This window comes from Salvelinus namaycush, chromosome 39 (assembly GCF_016432855.1).
Source record: "Salvelinus namaycush isolate Seneca chromosome 39, SaNama_1.0, whole genome shotgun sequence".
Lineage (NCBI taxonomy): Eukaryota > Metazoa > Chordata > Actinopteri > Salmoniformes > Salmonidae > Salvelinus > Salvelinus namaycush.
Window position 1 is genome coordinate 21,842,081 of NC_052345.1, and position 19,773 is coordinate 21,861,853.

General features: G+C 42.7%; 1 protein-coding gene across 1 annotated transcript; it reads left to right on the forward strand.

Annotated features, from left to right (window-relative positions):
- Positions 1-8,453: 8,453 nt before the first annotated feature.
- Positions 8,454-12,477, forward strand: rrp36 (ribosomal RNA processing 36). The gene is made up of 8 exons (XM_038979110.1): positions 8,454-8,556; positions 9,205-9,652; positions 10,013-10,145; positions 10,403-10,469; positions 10,775-10,879; positions 11,079-11,156; positions 11,255-11,372; positions 11,770-12,477. Exons 1-8 carry the CDS (start codon positions 8,554-8,556, stop codon positions 11,904-11,906), a joined length of 1,089 nt encoding a protein of 362 aa, XP_038835038.1. The 5' UTR covers positions 8,454-8,553; the 3' UTR covers positions 11,907-12,477.
- The last annotated feature ends 7,296 nt before the right edge of the window (positions 12,478-19,773 follow it).

A 19,773-nucleotide genomic window follows, 5' to 3' on the forward strand; every position in this document is an offset into this window, starting at 1 on the left:
ATGGTGACAGGTGTGCGTAATGATTGACCGCCTGTGAGGAGGAGTGGGAGCAGGCAGGACACACTCTCTACACTCAAAGCATAGTAATATATTTAACCTCAGAATATCCCATTCTGTTCTTTTGAAATGTATTTTCTTAAATTCAGATATTAATTCCTTAAGACCTGCCCTTAACAAATGAATACTCTTTGTGATGGTATTTATTTATAGATTATAACACTTGAATGGTGGTGTTTTAGTGGTTTTTCTTTTGTACATATAGCCAGCCTAATGTTACATAAACTAATTAAAATGCTATTGTGTTCTTTGAAATACATGTTCTTCCATATTCTGTTACCCAAGACCTTCATAAACGGAAACCAAATTCTTATTCTTCCGATAGTATATACGAAATGTATTTATTAGACTAATAGAATGTTGACTTTCAAAAGACACCTCATTGGCCCGAAGGGGGGTCCAACGAGGCCAGGCTTTTCTAGTGTTAATCCCTGACACGGAGGCCAATCAAAGTAGATCAGGTTTGCAATAGGTTACACGCTGCATATGAAACACCATCAAATAAAACTTAAATTATAGACTAATAGTATGCTAATGCACATAATAACAGGGCCATAGCCTATATAGACTAGAACAGTGGAAATAATATTCTTAGACGAGATCACTTTATGCAAGGGAGTGCAATTCTCTACTTGGTGCGGGACATCAAGTGCACCTACAATGTATTGTGTGATATCAATGAAATTATCAATAGCTTATAGGGCCTAACTATAGTGCACGGACAGAGAAGCACAGAGCTAAGTTCTATTTCCAATTCAATTCAATTCCGAAAAATGATAGGCTACTGGAAATAAATATTGTTTCACGCATTTACCTATTTTCATATACACTACCGGCCAAAAGTTGTATAACTTTTATAATTACACTGGTAATATGTCAGTTGTTGTAGCCTACTATGTGAGGCACATAGGACCATACATTTAAATAACTTTTTTATTTTTATTCAACTGAATTGTCTCAGCGGAGGGAGGGAGAGAGTGTGAGTCGAAGTGGAGTGTTGTATAAAAATGGAGTTGTAGTGCTGATCATTGTATCTGAATGTACTAAAACTCTATTCAAGGTCCTCGATTAGATAAATGTACAGCACTAGATTTTATGTACGATGTCCTTGAGTGTCATGAAAGGCATCATCCAAATAAAATGTAACATTATTATTGCCAATATACTGTATATCCCTTTTGTTTTCCCACCCACTCCCTATTGCTTGCTAAGAATTCTATCTGAGGGTGTATGCATGTTTAGACCAGTGACGGACTTGGACTGGATGTAACGAATCTCTAGCTCTTCCTCCTCCTCGGACGAGGAGAGGAGAGAGGGATCGGAAGACCAATGTGCAGCGAGGTATGATGACGTAATGATTTATTAACTGAAGTCAAAGACGAACACGAAAAACACTTGGAAAATTACAAAACAACAAACGAACGTAGACTGACCTAAAACATGTGAACTTACATATAATGAAGAACGCACGAACAGGTACACGACTACAAACAAACGATACAGTCCCGTGTGGTAACATATACGGACACAGGAGACAACCACCCACAACAAACAATGTGAAACAACCTCCCTATATATGGTTCTCAATCAGAGGAAAACGTAAAACACCTGCCTCTGATTGAGAGCCATACAAGGTCAATTAAACCTGACACTTAACATAGAACAAACACAGACTGCCCACCCAGCTCACGTCCTGACCCACTAAACACAACTATACAAAAGGAAAACAAGGTCAGGAACGTGACATTACCCCCCCCCCCCAAGATGCGGACTCCGGCCGCAAAACTCAACCTCAAGGGGAGGGTTTGGGTGGGCATCTGTCCACGGTGGCGGCTCCGGCTCCGGACACTGTCCCCACACCACCATAGTCACTCCCCGCTTCCGTATCCCCCTCCCAATGACCACCCTCCAACTAAACCCACCTAAATTAAGGGGCAGCATCGGGATAAGGGGCAGCTCCGGACTGAGGGACGGCAGCTCCGGACTGAGGGACGGCGGCTCCGGGCTGAGGGACGGCGGCTCCGGGCTGAGGGACGGCGGCTCCGGGCTGAGGGACGGCGGCTCCGGGCTGAGGGACGGCGGCTCCGGGCTGAGGGACGGCGGATCCTGGCTGGACGGCTCTGGCAGGTCCTGGCTGGACGGCTCTGGCAGGTCCTGGCTGGACGGCTCTGGCAGGTCCTGGCTGGACGGCTCTGGCAGGTCCTGGCTGGACGGCTCTGGCTGGTCCTGGCTGGACGGCTCTGGCTGGTCCTGGCTGGACGACTCTGGCTGGTCCTGGCTGGACGGCGGCTCTGGACAAACGGGCAGCTCTGACAGCTCGGGACAGACAGACAGTTCTGGGCAGACTGGCAGTGCAGGCGGCTCTGGACAGACTGGCACACCTGTAGGGAGGAGACGGAGAGACAGCCTGGTGCGTGGGGCTGCCACAGGACCCACCAGGCTGGAGAGACCTACAGGAGGCTTGATGTTAAGAGGCACCTGAAGGACCGGGCTGTGGGGGAGCACTGGAGCTCTGGTGCGCAGCCTTAGCACCACTCCCCCAGGCTGGAGTACTACTCCAGCCCGTACCCTCCAGAGTGCAGGCACAGGTTGAACCGGGCTGTGGATGAGCACTGGAGATCTAGTGCCTACTACGCGCACCTCTCCCTTAGGCTCCACTCCCACATTTGCCCGGTACGAGCGAAGCGTAGGCATAGGACGCACTGCACCCTCCCAGCACTGCACCCTCCCAGCGCCCCGGAGACAAAGCACGCAGAGCCGGCGCAGGATACCCTGGACCGAAACTGCGTACCGGAGACCAGACGCGCTGAGCAGGCACAATACGCCCCGGCTGGATGCCCACACTCACACGACACTTTCGGGGGGCTGCCCTATAGCGCACCGGGCTATGGGCACGCACTGGCGACACCGTGCGCTTAACCGCATAACACGGTGCCTGACCAGTGACGCGTTGCTTATAATAAGCACGAGGAGTGCGCTCAGGTCTGCTACCTGGCTTAGCCACACTCCTCTCTAGCCTCCCCCCCCAAAAAATTATGGGGCTGCCTCTCGTACCTGTCGCGCTGCCTTGCTGCCTCCTCATATCGCCGCCGCTCAGCTTTCGCTTTCTCCAGCTCAGCTTTGGGGCGGCGATACTCCCCAGCCTGTACCCAGGGTCCTTCTCCGTTCAAGATCTCCTCCCATGTCCAGGAGTCCTGGGATTTCTGCTGTTGCTGTCGGTGCCCTTTTCCCCGCTGCTTGATCCTAGATTGGTGGGTGGTTCTGTAACGAATCTCTAGCTCTTCCTCCTCCTCGGACGAGGAGAGGAGAGAGGGATCGGAAGACCAATGTGCAGCGAGGTATGATGACATAATGATTTATTAACTGAAGTCAAAGACGAACACGAAAAACACTTGGAAAATTACAAAACAACAAACGAACGTAGACTGACCTAAAACATGTGAACTTACATATAACGAAGAACGCACGAACAGGTACACGACTACAAACAAACGATACAGTCCCGTGTGGTAACATATACGGACACAGGAGACAACCACCCACAACAAACAATGTGAAACAACCTCCCTATATATGGTTCTCAATCAGAGGAAAACGTAAAACACCTGCCTCTGATTGAGAGCCATACAAGGTCAATTAAACCTGACACTTAACATAGAACAAACACAGACTGCCCACCCAGCTCACGTCCTGACCCACTAAACACAACTATACAAAAGGAAAACAAGGTCAGGAACGTGACACTGGAATAGGTGCTATATAGCTATATAAATAAATACTGGCGTCAGGGTTAGTAAAGGTTTATGTGCATGGTTTGAACGTCAATAAAAAAAACTTGAAAAAAAAACTGAACCCAGACCTCTTTCTGACCAGTTTCAACTGAAATTGTTCAACATGAACTAGCTAGCAAATTTGTTGCTAGTGTAACCGATGTGAAATGGCTAGTTAGTTAGCGGTGGTGCGCGCTAATAGCGTTTCAATCGGTGACGTCACTCGCTCTGAGACCTGAAGTAGTTGTTCCCCTTGTTCTGCAAGGGCCGCGGCTTTTGTGGCGCGATGGGTAACGATGCTTCGAGGGTGGCTGTTGTCTATGTGTGCAGAGCTTGGTTAGCTTGGTTAGCTCGTTGCTAGCTAGCTTGATCAAACAGGGCTGGCAATGAAATTGTGTCTAGCAAAATTGTACAACCAGCATTTTGTCTAATTTGTGAAATCACGATGTAATGAAGAAGATGACATGAAGTGAGTTTAGAATTCTCAAACAATATGACAGAAGCAGCTTCAATTTGATCGGCTGTTGCATGCTAATTTAATTGTGTTTGAGTTGCTTCATGTAACAGCAACGTTAATTGAGATGATGTCACTTGCAACCTGCAACTGCAACTAAAATTGTTGTAGTCAAGTCACTAAACCTCGAGTCCGAGTCGAGTCTCAGGTCCCCTGTGCTCGAGTCCGAGTCGAGTCACGAGTTCCTATGGGTAAGTCCAAGTCAGAGAGAGATGACAAATTCAAAGACAGCCTACTTTTCTATACGCCTACTCAAGGGGAGAGAGAGCTAGACTGTTGTCTTACTACTAAATTCAATACTATTGTTTGCAATTTCGCAAAGTTGTTTGTGTTTCTTAAAAAGGCAAAGCTAAATATTAGGCTTGTGACTGGTGGTTACGGGGAAGCAAGAAAGTCAAAAGTGTAGCCTATGATCGGAGTAAAAGCCTGAGCGAAGTCTGCCTGGCCACAATCATCGCTTGTGCTCCTGCAGCTCACCAGCTGATGTAGGCTGTGTGTGCCGGATGTGGCACGTCCTTCCCGCAGCTAGAGAACAGAACCCTCGCTGCTCTGCGCAGCCAGAGCTGCTCATATTCTGCTTATCAGATCAGCCTATCCAGTGCAAGTGCAAATACAAGTCACGAGAAGGCAAGTCCAAGTCAGCAATGGTCGAGAAGGCGAGTCCAAATCCAAGTCAACAATGGTCAAGTCCAAGTCACAAGTCATGATAATTGGGACTTGTGTTGGACTCAAGTCCGAGTCCTGGACTCGAGTACTGTAACATTAACGTCATGATTAATGTCACTGCAGCCTTAAGACTTATAAACTCAGACCTTTGCTAAATATGTTTAGTCTCCCAAAAAAGCTTGTCCATTTCATGTAACGTCCATAATGTCTCTCATTTGCTTCATTTCTCTAGCATGCCTATATTTAGAAGTCTGCCTTGTTGAGTATACACTCCCCCCACGGACTACTATAGACACAAAGATCAAAAGTTTAATTTATATATTGTTTCGCCATTCTGAGACATTAAAGTTGTGATTTTGCGTGTCAATGTAATGTCCATAACGTTGGAATCCCCCAGCTATTTGTACTTATTTTGACATTGACCTCAAAATCAATTATAAATCATTGCTTACATATAAATTAAATTAATCAAAAAAACTAAATTACTTTCAGAGGATAGTGGAATCGTTTGTGGAGACTTCTCCCTCCAGCAGAACACTGTAGTTGTGAAATATATAACCTTGCCATCACACTAGCCTCAGTTCCACTTCCATACTCCACAGACAACCTCCCTGATGTTTCACTTCACAAAAAGTGAAGAAATGAGAAACAAGATTCTCTGGTCTGATGAAACCAAGATTGAACTCTTTTGCCTGAATGCTGTTAGAGTTCGTTTCTTTCAGAAGTTGACAATCAGGAACATAGCACGCATGTTTCCAAGTAAGTTCTGCATCAAACAAAAGGTCTCAAGTTGTTTTATTAAAGCGAAGTCCAGCCGTAGTGATGTCACTGACTACGTCATTACCTTTTTACTCCTGAGACCAAAACCCTGCATCCACAGCTGTACAAACATAGAGTTTCAGTGTTTATCTAAAAGCTAGGCAATAAATGTCCCCTCCCCAAAGTTGATTTATTGTGGAATGTCTGAGTAGTCTCTTATCTCCCACACTCCCCTGCAGAGTTCTGTCTCAGTCACACATTTCTAAGAGGGGTCTTCTTTATAAGAGAGAGAGAGAGAAAGAGCAAACAACTGTGGACAATTCTAAAACTATATAATGAATATATATTTTGTTAATCTGTAGTCTAGGACCCTATAAATGTAAGGAGGGAGGGGTCTTATGACCCCTTCTATTAATATAACATTAAAATAATAAATTATTCTAATACATCAAACATTTTTGGTACAACCCTTTTCATGACCCCTAGGTGAACCAGACAATGCCAAGCATCACGTCTGGAGGAAACCTGGCACCATCCTTACGGTGAAGCATGGTGGTGGCAGCATCATGCTGTGGGGATGTTTTTCAGTGGCAGGGACTGGAAGACTAGTCAGGATTGAGGGAAAGATGAACAGAGCAAAGTATAGAGAGATCATTGATGAAAACCTGCTCCAGAGTGCTCGGGAACTCAGACTGGCACAAAGGTTAACCTTCCAATATGACAACGACCCAAAGTACATAGCCAAGACAATGCAGGAGTGACTTCGGGACAAGACTCTGAATGTCCTTGAGTGGCCCAGACTTGAACCTGATCGAACATCTCTGGAGAGACCTGAAAATAGCTGTGCAGCGACGCTCCCCATCCAACCGGACAGAGCTTGAGAGGATCTGCAGAGAAGAATTGGAGAAACTCCCCAAATACAGATGTGCCAAGCTTGTAGCGTCATACCCAAGAAGACTGAAGGCTGTAATAGCTGCCAAAGGTGCTTCAACAAAGTACTGAGTAAAGGGTTTGAATATTTATGTAAATGTGACATTTCATTTATTTTTATTAATGCCCAAGCTTTTGTGGTACAGGTGGCATTCACCTCTGCACCGCAGGATCATTCTGGTGGTCTCTTGAGCATTGGTGTCCCTGTAAGCACGCGCAAAGCAATGCCCACTTGTGGTGCCACCGGATAGCGAAAAACAAGTAAGTTAACCTTTATTTATTGTCATTTCAATTTGTTTGTAGTAGTTAAGTGTTGAATTAGATTAAATAGGTACCTCAATCGTTATTTCAAATAATTTCAGCAATTGCGAGCTAGGTAGCTAGCTAAGTAAATTTAGCTAGCTAGAAGGCTCAGCTAAATAAAAATCCCCCTAGAAACAGCCACATCTCATAGTCACATCATGAGATTTGTAAATGAAAGAGGAATATAATAATACGAATCGAATGGAGTTTCCCCATCTCCCCATTTAGATTATTTCTGGCGCAGCACAGAAATGCCTATATCCAGATGGTGTTTCCTAACAGACCTGCCAACTTTCTTTGTTACTTTTAAGGTTTAACCAACATGCAGTACCTCCAGCAGTCGAGAACCATTCGTCCACCAGCTCAGGGACAAGCTTCTGATCTTTGTGTCTGGTACCTGTCACAGGCTACACTATTCACAGCCCTGTGTAATGTTCAATATAATTACATTGCTGGACTTTTTCAAACCTAATGTATTTGTATTGTTTTAAAAATGTAAAAATAGAAGGAAACGCTTTAAACATGTCTTTAATATGTATTTGTTTTAGCTGATAGTGTGTTTACATCATTAAGCCTTTATGTATGTGTTATGAATGACCAAAGGTGTCTGACTTTAAAGTAAGTACAGCATCATGCGATATAGTCTTTATGAATGACTGAAAGTGTCTCACTTCAAACTAAGTATTACAGGACACAAAATAAAGTGCCAATAAATAGGTAATTAATGTACTGCTGATTTTTGAAGGACAGCTACCCATTTCCACAATTTCTCTTCTTAAAATGGGATTTTAAACCTAACCCTAACTAATGAAGGCCAAATTTGATTCGTTGGAATCATCGTTCGTTGGATTCGTTGGACCCTTCCATTTGGGCATAAGTGTCCGGGAACGAGATTAGGTGTAATGTGACAAACATGACTACACTTCAGAGCATGGGCCATCCTACAGCACAACATGTCACATGTTTATATCATATTCGACATAAGTGGGTTATGTCACATTTGATATTGGTGATTATGTCACACAGTTATGCCACATTTATGAAGCCTGTATAATGCATGACATACGGTTATAGATGATTTGTAACACATTCATGTAGTGTTTATTAAGGCATTATAAAGCCTTTAAAAGCTGAACATCATTTAAAGCGGGGCCGTTTTTTTCACTCTGCAAGTAAGCCTACCTACCAATGAGAATGACAAAAAAGTTTGAGCAGTGTTGTCCAATTTTATCGAGAATAAAGCTCTGAAGTACATCGGGGGATGAGCAACACATTCTTGTTAGGATAGACAGAGAAAGGTGCCTTGAATTAGAAAATGTCAGCATTGTAACAAGGTCAAATTTAAGGTAACACATACATCTTTGGGCCCGCGTCTGCCTGTATCTCAATACCTATTCAACAGTGCCCCCCGTTGGTCGATTAAATATTGCACGGGAATCAGTCAGACTCAGAGTAGCTAGCTGGCTAACAGTACACAACTAAAACCCACGTGGATAACTTCTTGGGCTGGTTGCTATTATAGTTCGTTTCTAAGTAAGGATCGTCGTTCATATAATGGTAAGTCGTTAACGTACCTACTTAATAACTCTTCTGCCAAAAACAATACCGTGTTATATCCACTGTTGTTGTTAGTTTGACTTTTTTATTGCAAGCTAGCCACTATAGCTAACGTTAACTAGTAACATTAGCCATGCAAGACAAGGCCTCTCTAAAGCCTGGTACTCGAGTTGTGTTCTATTCGGGGGGAGAGTGAACGCCGGGGACTTGCGTTGAGAGACATTATTTCTGCATGTCACAAAATAAAAGCTACAGTATTTATGTAGGCGTAACAGCAATAGTTGGCTACCATACTTACCGTTCCACCAAGGAGTGGCTTTCCAATGTAGCGCACGGCAATTTGTTTTTAGGGGTTTTATGTAACCTTTCTCGGCATAGGCAGGTGAGCCAATCAATCACATTTATTTATAAAGCCACCGTTTTTCCAAGGACTCTAAATACGCGTGCTGTTTCTGGTACCTGTATGTCTACGTGTTGCTAGAACGTGCAGCCTCATAGCAACATGTTAGGTGTAGAGGTGTTTCACCCTTTGTTGTTATTGTTTAAAATCGACTTTCTCAAAGTAGACTACCTAAATCTATTTCAGGCCACATACACTTTGTAAGCGAGTGAGCTAAGGCTTTACAACTCCTTTGTTTCTTTTCACAGTCCACAATGTCCTCCGGGCACCAGAAAGCAACGATGAAGCGAAAGCAACATCAAGAAGTGGCTGTCACTGTGTCTAGGTTGGATAACAAGTCAAAAAAGACCAAAAGTCTGTCAAATAAAGCCCCTGACAGTAGTGGTGAAGACTCTGAACTGGAAGAAAACTTTGCCTTACTCAGTAAAAAGAGCTCCTCAGGTATGAGCCAGGAAGAGTCTGGCCGAGAGGAAGAGGAGTACAGTTTGAGTGGTGGAGAGGCTCTTGAGGATGACAGTGAAGAAGAGGCTAATGATGAAGATGATGCAGAGGTTGAAAATGCAGAGAGTGATGGTGTTGACCAGACAGGTTTGGGTAGTGACACTGAGGACTCTGAGGATGTCGATGATGACGCAGAACAACCGGAATTGGTAAACAGCAGTGGTGAAATACAAACAGAAGACGACATTAAAAAAGGTAAATCGTAAGCGTAGTTTCATTCACTGCAGTTGAACTCCCAGGAACAAATGTTAGGTATTTTTATTTTATTTATTTAACCATTATTTAACTAGGCAAGTCAGTTAAGAACTAATTCTTATTTACAATGACGGTCTATAGAATAGTTTGGTGTGTTTTCCATCTCATTTATGAAGAACAAATCCTATGTCCATACAGAACTATAACTATACAATTTGTAACCAAATGGAAATTGTCTGCATTTGAAGATTCAATTTATAATTTATACATAATAAGGTTATAAAATATTCTCGACTAGTGAAATGTCATGTATTCTAAGCGAGCCAGTGAATCCTTCATTTTTCTTTATGACTTTTACAGAGCTTTCAACAATGTCTTTTGAGGACATTATGAAGCTTCAAAACAAGGTGGGGACAAAGGTCTACAATGAAATAGCCTACGGAACAACCAAGGCTAAACAAACTCCCACAAAGAAACGCCTCAACAAGAATAGGTAATGTCCAATTGTCTGTTCCCCTTCATGCATTAGAATAAGACCATTACGAATAGCTGAGTTGGAGCATGGATGGCACTCTAAATATGTGTTATGGGTTTTTGATTCCTTTGTGAACCTTATTGTATGTGTTTTTATTCAGTATATGTTGAGCGTACGTCATTTTGGAGAAAATCTGTTATTTCATTACTGTGGGGGATGGTGTATGTATTTAAACTCCTAACAATCCTTTCTCAAACATTGTTTTTCTCTTTAAGGCCAATGGAGATATCAGCCAAGAGGCCCGCCCCTTTTCTTAGACAAGTAGTTCCTGTCAAGAAATCCGTAAGGCTCTTCTGAAGTATTTTGTAGATTGACATCTCCAAAATGTTGCTTTTGACCTCTCAACCTACTTGTTGCATGCTGTCTTTTATTTATTTAACTGGGCAAGTCAGTTAAGAACAAATTCATATTTACAATGACGGCCTACTTGGGAACAGTGGGTTAACTGCCTTGTTCAGGGGCAGAACGACAAATTTTTACCTTGTCAGCTCGGGGATTTCGGTTGCTGGACCCAACGCTCTAACCACTAGGCTACCTGCCGCCCCAGGTGTAATTGTAATCGTTTGTCACTTTTCCCCCCCTCTCAGGTGTCAAGAGATCCTCGATTTGACGATCTGTCCGGTGAATACAAACCGGAGATCTTTGAGAAAACATACAGATTCATCACCGACATCAAACAGCGCGAGAGAGATGTGTGTGAACGATCAATTCTAATCAGTCCATATTTGTCTAGTCCATATCAGTCCGTTTTTCATTTTAGACAACATACATTTTAAATAGGACTTGTTCTGCATTATCTCTTGTACAACATGGTCCTGCTTGTCCTCAAGATTTTTTACATTTGACTATCACTGAATTTAATTGTGTTCATTCTTTGTGGTATATATATAGGTAGTGCAGAAGAAGCTCAAGAAACCAATGAAGGGCAACCAGAAGAAGGAGAAACTTCAGTTCCTGTTGAAAAGAATGGTGAGTTAACTGCTGAACACACACACAACCATGCGACGTAGTTTTAGAATGAGGGCTGCTTTTTCTATATAATTCACCCGATTCCTTCTCATATTCAGGAGAACCAGGAGCGGGCCCGGAAGAGCCGGGAACAGCAGCGTGAGAAGGAGCTAGAGTTCAAGAGGAAGCAGAGAGAGATGGCGGGCCAGGGACTGAAGCCTTTCTTCCTCAAGAAATGTAAGTTGGGATGTAAAAGCGTGACATTCTATTCTATTTCTTCTACTCTGAAGTCTATTTATTCTTCTCTATAGACATTTTTCTATGTTGTAAAGCTCTTAACTTCAGATATGATACAGTTCTATAATCAAGGCAACAACAATGCAATATCGTTGAACCCCTCTCAGAATTTGCCACTAGACTATAATACAATGCTGTACCCTGTTTGGTTGGGTGGGGAATCTCGTGTTTTTTTTCACATTGTAAATCAGACATATTACAATGGAATAAGAGACTGTATCGCTGTCCAAACGTCATCTTCATTGACCACAAGACTCTGGTTGTAGAAATGCCATTACGGTGAAAGCGCAGATAGGATACTCAAAAGCCTTACTCTGCTCTCTTAACCCTCTCACAGCTGACAAGAAGAAGCTGGAGCTGGCAGAGAAGTACAGCGAACTGAAGAAGAGCGGCAAGCTGGAAAACTTCCTCAGCAAGAAGAGGAAGAGGAATGCTGGCAAAGACCGCAGGAAGCTGCCTTTCCAGCAGAAGTGACTGTCCTGATTGGGACATTTTGGCCTCAGAAACTGGCCCAGGAACAGTCTTGCTCTTTTCTTTGTCCTTTATGATGATGATGGGACATTTTGGCCTCAGAAGCTGTCCCAGCAACAGTTTACGCTGCTTTGTTTTTAATAAGGGCCAATCTACCAAGGGGTCGCTCTTCTATCTTGAGATTCATGTGAGTAACTTGAACTGGTCCGAATCCCATTAACAATGTATGATTTATGTGAGAGTCTCAGATGCTTGCATGCATCTTAAGTTTGGACTGAGCCAATAAGGTTAGGAGAGGGCTGAAAGAGACTGAAGCCAAGCGAATGCGGCCCTATCATGGCCATGGAGGTGTCCCATGGGAGAGGACTTAATCACAACTATGGTATATTTAGTACTTCATATCGTCTTCCCGTATTTGCTCACCGGCGAGGAATTTCTGAAAGCACACTGTTGATTTTGTATGTTTTTATGAGGACTTCCAATGCAAATACGTATGGTTTGTATGTATCATGTTATTTCATTGGAACATGCAGAAGGGTCATTTTTGTATTAAATATATACGTCATTGCCAATATCACGAGTGTCAATCCTCTCCTCAACCAAACCTAGCATCTATGTTATGATCATTCATTGACAAACTTGGTTGGATGGCACTTAAGTGCACTCACATTGTCAAATCAATGTTTTCACCAATGAGTCACAAAATGGATCAGATGGGTGTAGTTCAAGACTGTATCCTGACTAAAAACTGTTTTTGTTTATTAAATGGGTTTACTTGCAAGACAATGGGTTAGATGGGTCATTGAATGGGAGTTCAAATACTAAGGCTGTTCTTGATTGAGCCTGCCTGTTTTAATGGAACCAGTGATCCCAAAAGTACAAACTCCAGGCAGGCTAAAGCCAACTCTGAAATAATTTGAAAGCTTTCAAATTGTGTTAGTGAGTGAATCTGTCCCATGATTACGAGATTGAGAGATTAAGTTATAATATTCCAGTATATCCCCAAAAATATGGATGTTCTTGTTGCCAGTAGTTGTATTCCTTACATGTTGTCACAGACTTGTTGCTGCTGGAGAACAACTAGAAAGATTTCAGCCTGTAGCCTGAATTTCCTGTAGGAAGCCAGCTAGAGAACGATGTCATGCAGGAAACAGTGGTGGAGAGCTACCGTGATGAGGGAACAGTAAAGATCACCTTGGACATCCTGGTAAACGTGAAGATAAACCAGAATTATATAGCTGAGAGATGTTACTTCTCAAAAGTCAAAAGGTTTAGAACACCTCATTCAAGGTTTTTCTTTATTTTTACTATTTTCTACATTGTAGAATAATAGTGAAGACATCAAAACTGAAATAACACATGGAATCATGTAGTAACCCAAAAAGTGTTAAACAAATCAAAATATATTTTATATTCTTCAAAGTAGCCACCCTTTGCCTTGATGACAGCTTTGCACACTCTTGGCATTCTCTCAACCAGCTTCATGAGGTAGTCACCTGGAATGCATTTCAATTAACAGGTGTGCCTTCTTAAAAGTGAATTTGTGGAATTTCCTTACTGTGTTTGAGCCAATCAGTTGTGTTGTGACAAGGTAGGGAGGTATACAGAAGATGGCCCTATTTGGTAAAAGATGAAGTCCATATTATGGCAAGAACAGTTCAAATAAGCAAAGAGAAATGACAGTCCATCATTATTTAAGAGATGGTCAGTCGACCCGGAAAATGTCAAGAATTTTGAACGTTTCTTCAAGCGCAGTCACGCTATGATGAAACTGGCTCTCATGAGGACCGCCACAGGAATGGAAGACCCAGAGTTACCTCTGCTGCAGAGTATAAGTTCATTAGAGTTACCAGCTTCCGAAATTGCAGCCCAAATGAATGCTTCACAGAATTCAAGGAACAGACACATCAAAACATAAACTGTTCACAGGAGACTGTGTGAATCAGGCCTTCATTGTCGAATTGCTGCAAATAAACTACTACTAAAGGACACCAATAATAAGAAGAGACTTGCTTGTGCCAAGAAACACGAGCAGTGTCCAAATTGGAGATTTTTGGTTCCAACCGCCATGTCTTTGTGAGGACAATGACCCAACAAATCAAATCAAATGTATTTATATAGCCCTTCTTACATCAGCTGATATATCAAAGTGCTGTACAGAAACCCAGCCTAAAACCCCAAACAGCAAGCAATGCAGGTGTAGAAGCACAGTGGCTTGGAAAAACTCCCTAGAAAGGCCGAAACCTGGAGAGGAACCAGGCTATGAGGGGTGGAGATTATAACAGAACATGGCCAAGATGTTCAAATGTTCATAAATGACCAGCATGGTCAAATAATAATAATCACAGTAGTTGTCGAGGGTGCAACAAGTCAGCACCTCAGGAGTAAATGTCAGTTGGCTTTTCATAGCCGATCATTGAGAGTATCTCTACCGCTCCTGCTGTCTCTAGAGAGTTGAAAACAGCAGGTCTGGGACAGGTAGCACGTGCGGTGAACAGGTCAGGGTTCCATAGCCGCAGGCAGAACAGTTGAAACTGGAGCAGCAGCACGGCCAGGTGGACTGGGGACAGCAAGGAGTCATCATGCCAGGTAGTCCTGAGGCATGGTCCTAGGGCTCAGGTCCTCCGAGAGAGAGAGAGAAAGAAAGAAAGAGAGAATTAGAGAGAGCATACTTAAATTCACACAGGACACCGGATAAGACAGGAGAAATACTCCAGATATAACAGATTGACCCTAGCCCCCCGACACATAAACTAATGCAGCATAAATACTGGAGGCTGAGACAGGAGGGGTCAGGAGACACTGTGGCCCCATCCGATGATACCCCCGGACAGGGCCAAACAGGCAGGATATAACCCCACCCACTTTGCCAAACCACAGCCCCCACACCACTAGAGGGATATCTTCAACCACCAACTTAACATCCTGAGACAAGGCCGAGTATAGCCCACAAAGATCTCCGCCACGGCACAACCCAAGGGGGGGCGCCAACCCAACACACCTCCAGGCTGTGTAAGGGCTATTTTACCAAGAAGGAGAGTGATGGAGTGCTGCATCGTATGACCTGGCCTCCACAATCACCCAACTTCAACCAATTTGAGATGGTTTGGGATGAGTCGGACCGCAGAGTGGAGGAAAAGCAGCCAACAAGTTCTTAGCATATGTGGAAACTCCTTCAAGACTGTTGGAAAAGCATTCCAATTGAAGCTGGTTGAGAGAATGCCAAGAGTGTGCAAAACTGTCATCAAGGCAAAGGGTGGCTATTTGAAAAATCTCAAATATATTTTGATTCATTTAACACTTCTTTGGGTACTACATGATTCCATTTGTGTTATTTCATAGTTTTGTTGTCTTCACTATTATTCTACAATGTAGAAAATAGTCCAAATAAAAAAAAAAACTTGAATGAGTAGGTGTTCTACATTTTTTGACTGGTAGTGTAGATGAACACGCAGTATAAACTGTGATCATTTAGACATTTTGCAGGCTCATTATAATGAATGGAATGGTATATCAAACATGGAAACCAGGGCCTGTATCCACAAAGCGTCTCAGAAAGGGTCCTAGGAATTCTGTTAAAACCTGTTTTAAGACAAGAAAGAAACTCCCATGTCAGAGTCATTTTTAGGATGATGTTACGACACTGCTAAGACAAACTCTGAGCCAGGAGTAAAATCAACCCCCCCCCCCCCCCCATATACCCGCATTAGCAGTTTTACAGCTAATTTCCTGCAATCCTACACATTTTGCCATAGGGTGGAGGCAAATGTTTGCCGTTTTTAATATGATAACTGATGATCAAAGGGCCCCACCCCGGTCGGTAATTCGACCATGCTTACTACAAGTTTAGATAGCTGGCCACTAGACTAACTTACCAATCAAAACAAATTTGCGAACATGGGCTAATTGAGTGACTGCTGGTGCACAACCAAATTTCAAATGTGTACCTTGTGTACTATACTGTTTCACGTAGGTCTAGATGATGTAATGGTTGATCATTTAGAAATACCAAAGCATTCTTTCAACAACTCCAAAGCAATTGCCTGTCTATGGCGCAGGACCTACTGACTCGCTGCCTTTTCCTATTTTCAAGACATCTGCTGATAACACTTAACCCCATAAAGTTGTTTTTCACTACCTTGACATCTTGGCTGCCACAGGCATTTCTGTAATAAACACCATGAAGTGTTTTAGATCTATGGATTCAGCACACTGTCAGCTACAATGAATATAGAGTCAAAACAAACTTTTGAGAAATTTATAAGAGCGATAATGTGCCATAAAGGCAAAAAGTGAAAATACTGATGTTGAATTTCTTCGTTTTTTATTGTGAAAAGCATTGCAATACATTATGAACAAGATATCCAATGCAAGGCTGTGGTTCCCCCAGGTCTTGATTACCTCTAAGTTTTAGGTCCCACAGTTGACAGTGCATGTCAGAGCAAAAACCAAGCCATGAGGTTGAAGGAATTGTCCGTAGAGCTCCGAGACAGGATTGTGTCGAGGAACAAGGGTACCAAAAAATGTCTGCAGAATTGAAGGTCCCCAAGAACACAGTGGCCTCCATCATTCTTAAATGGAAGAAGTTTGGAACCGCCAAAACTTCCTAGAGCTGGCCGCCTGGCCAAACTGAGCAATCGGGGGAGTAGGGCCTTGGTCAGGGAGGTGACCAAGAACCCGATGGTCACTCTGACAGAGCTCCAGAGTTCCTCTGTGAAGATGGGAGAACCTTCCAGAAGGACAACCATCTCTGCAGCACTCCACCAATCAGGCCTTTATGGTAGAGTGGCCAGACGGAAGCCACTCCTCAGTAAAAGGCACATAACAGCGTGCCTGGAGTTTACCAAAAGGCTCCTATGTGTTTTCAGCGGTCTGGGAGAATAGTCACGATCGAGGGAAAGATGAAAGATGAATGGAGCAAAGTACAGAGACATCCTTGATGAAAACCTGCTCCAGAGCGCTCAGGACCTCAGACTGGGGCGAAGGTTCACCTTCCAACAGGACAACGACCCTAAGCGCACAGCCAAGACAATGCAGAAGTGGTTTTGGGACAAGTCTCTGAATGTCCTTGAGTGGCCCAGCCAGAGCCCGGACTTGAACCCGATCAAACATCTCTGGAGAGACCTGAAAATAGCTATGCAGCGACACTCCCCATCCAACCTGACAGAGCTTGAGAGGATCTGCAGAGAAGAATGAGAGAAACTCCCCAAATACAGGTGTGACAAGCTTGTAGCGTCATACCCAAGAAGACTTGAGGCTGTAATCTCTGCCAAAGGTGCTTCAACGAAGTACTGAGTAAAGGGTCTGAATACTTATGTAAATGTGACATTTGATTTATTTTTATAAATTCGTAAAAATTTCTAAAAACCTGTTTTTGATATGTCATGAGGTATATTGTGTGTAGATTGATGAGGAATAAAAACTATTTTATCAATCTTATAATACGGCTGTAACTTAACAAAATGTGGAAAAAAGTCAACCGGTCTGAATACTTTCGTAACAAAAGTTTACTTTTGAGGTCTTAAACGCATCACTTTACATGGAAAGGAAGTGGTTTTAAGAAGTTTATACCTGCTTAAACTCACATCAGTGTGTATATTTAACAATCTAGCTTCATCCTTTGCCCTCCAGTGGATGGTAGCGTTACTACACCACAGAATGACAACACTGTCTATGCTCAATTTTCATTGGTTAATGAAAATAAAGGGCCTAGATCGAGTTCCATATGTGGTACCACTGTTTTCAACTCGACCGTAATTCAATTTTGGTGATTTTATTTGACCATTAATCATAACAACAGTATAAGTAATACTTAATGCACTGTCATGCACCTTCTATTTGGAACGATACTTGGAAAGGACTGAAATGTACAATTGTAATGCATTACTCATTTGATACTCAAGATTTTTATAGACAAAATCATGCAGCTTTCTGTGGATCTAAGAATTTAATAGTCATTTTGGTCATGTTCACATTGTAACACTGAATAAAACATAGAATAAACAATATTATGATGTAATTGAAACACTCATTGGGACATTCGAGTACTTTAGAGATCTGAAAAATGTCTGATATATAGTTGAAAGGGGGGAACCTGGTTACCGAGATTTACCGCCCAAAACCACTCCCTTTTCCCCGGGAAAAATAACTTTGAGAAACCAGTAAATTATAATAAATGATTTATATGAATAGCATGGCGTGAAACGGAAATGTTAAATTGTATGCAATGTCGAAATCTGGCTTCTCGACGGCCTCTGCATGATGAGTCATCAATGCTCATGGTGGGGGCAAACAGCTCATCTCAGTATGGAGCGCAGTTCACAATGCTTTTTTTCTTATGACAGGTAGGCCTGCGTTTGCTGCAACATCGTGTATGCTACGGTAATATAAAGACCGAATGCGGGTCTAATTTACCCATCTCCATCTGGCTTTCGGGAATCACATTTTTATTTTATTGCAGTTGCAGAGTTTTAAAACGGCCTAGCACTCAAATACCGTTGCTTGAAATCAGTGCACGCGCGAGCACTCTCTGTCAGTCTTTCTCTCTCTCCATCAACTCCATTCAAATTGCATCCAAAATAGATCATCCTGTTCTAGATGAATATAAAGCTCGATATATAGATGTCCTAGCCTACCTCTTTCAGGTAATACATTCAATGCAGTATTAGCCTTATATTTAGCTAATTAATGATGGGTTCTGCATAATAGACTTCTAATATGACAAATACAATTTGATTTGATTTAACTTAATCGCCTCTGTCTCTTGCGCAATACGCACGCACCTGTGCTCCGCTGGCCTCTATCCTTAAAAAACGCTCCTTATTTCTTGGAGTCCAATGCAGGGAAACCTAGACCATAATAGCTTGCTGGACAATATTGTTTTTAGCATTTCTTATAGCAATAGACTTTTCGAAGAGGGACGCAAGCTCTTGTTTGCTGGACGTTAAATACAGCCACCAATAGAACTCAAGGATAGTTTGAAAGAAGAGCGAGCGTGCAGTATGCTACAGCAGTCATTTATCCAGACCCATAACCGTTCAATCCTCGTGAAGAGAAGTGAAAGCCTTCTGCATCTAATTCTGGTCCTATATTATTTAAGGGTGTCATTAGAATGATGAAGATAAGGACAACACCATGTATTTCATTTAACTGTTGAAACCGAGGGAGGAATGAAGCAACAACAGAGAGATAGAGGAGGTCGGCTAATGACATTAGGGGAAATATTATGAAATGTATATACGCGTCCGCCTCAGTGGTGTAAGGTCAGGGTGTTGATATACCAAGTTCTTAAAAGAACTCCAGCACAGAGAAGAGAAAGACAGAGAAACAGAAACATCACATTTAACAAAAATATAGCTTATGCAAAGGGTGTGCAGTTAGTTTGTATAAAGATGGAAGGAAGGTTTTATTACAGGCTAGGGGCAGTGAATATTTGATGAATACAAAAAAAAGGAAACATTTGAGTCACGTGGGGAAAAGAACGCATGGGACATTCCCTGTAAATCAGATAAGGCGCTTTTGATTAATTTATTTAAGCCTATAGGCTTTATACATATTTTCTGATAAAAGTATTGACAATCATGACCAGAAAATGTTTGACTGTCCATGGGTAGGCTATGCCTAAAAGATGTAAAACGTGCCCCCCTTCCGCAGTTGAGGAATGATCATGAATCGGGAGAAGGCAGCAATGTGACACTCGTCCCCAGTCAGCACGCACACCTTTGGCCGACATATCAAAATGCATAGGGAACATGTAGTTTGGATAGCGTTTGCACATAGGCGAGATGTGCCGATAAAAATCAGAATAGAATGTTGATGCCTGGCCGACATATAAACGATGTAGAACGCTCTTCATACTACATCTTCCCGA

Coding starts and splice junctions, on each gene's coding strand:
- rrp36 (XM_038979110.1), top strand. Junction 9,653..10,012: donor AGAAGACGACATTAAAAAAG/GTAAATCGTAAG, acceptor TGACTTTTACAG/AGCTTTCAACAATGTCTTTT. Junction 10,146..10,402: donor AAACGCCTCAACAAGAATAG/GTAATGTCCAAT, acceptor TTTCTCTTTAAG/GCCAATGGAGATATCAGCCA.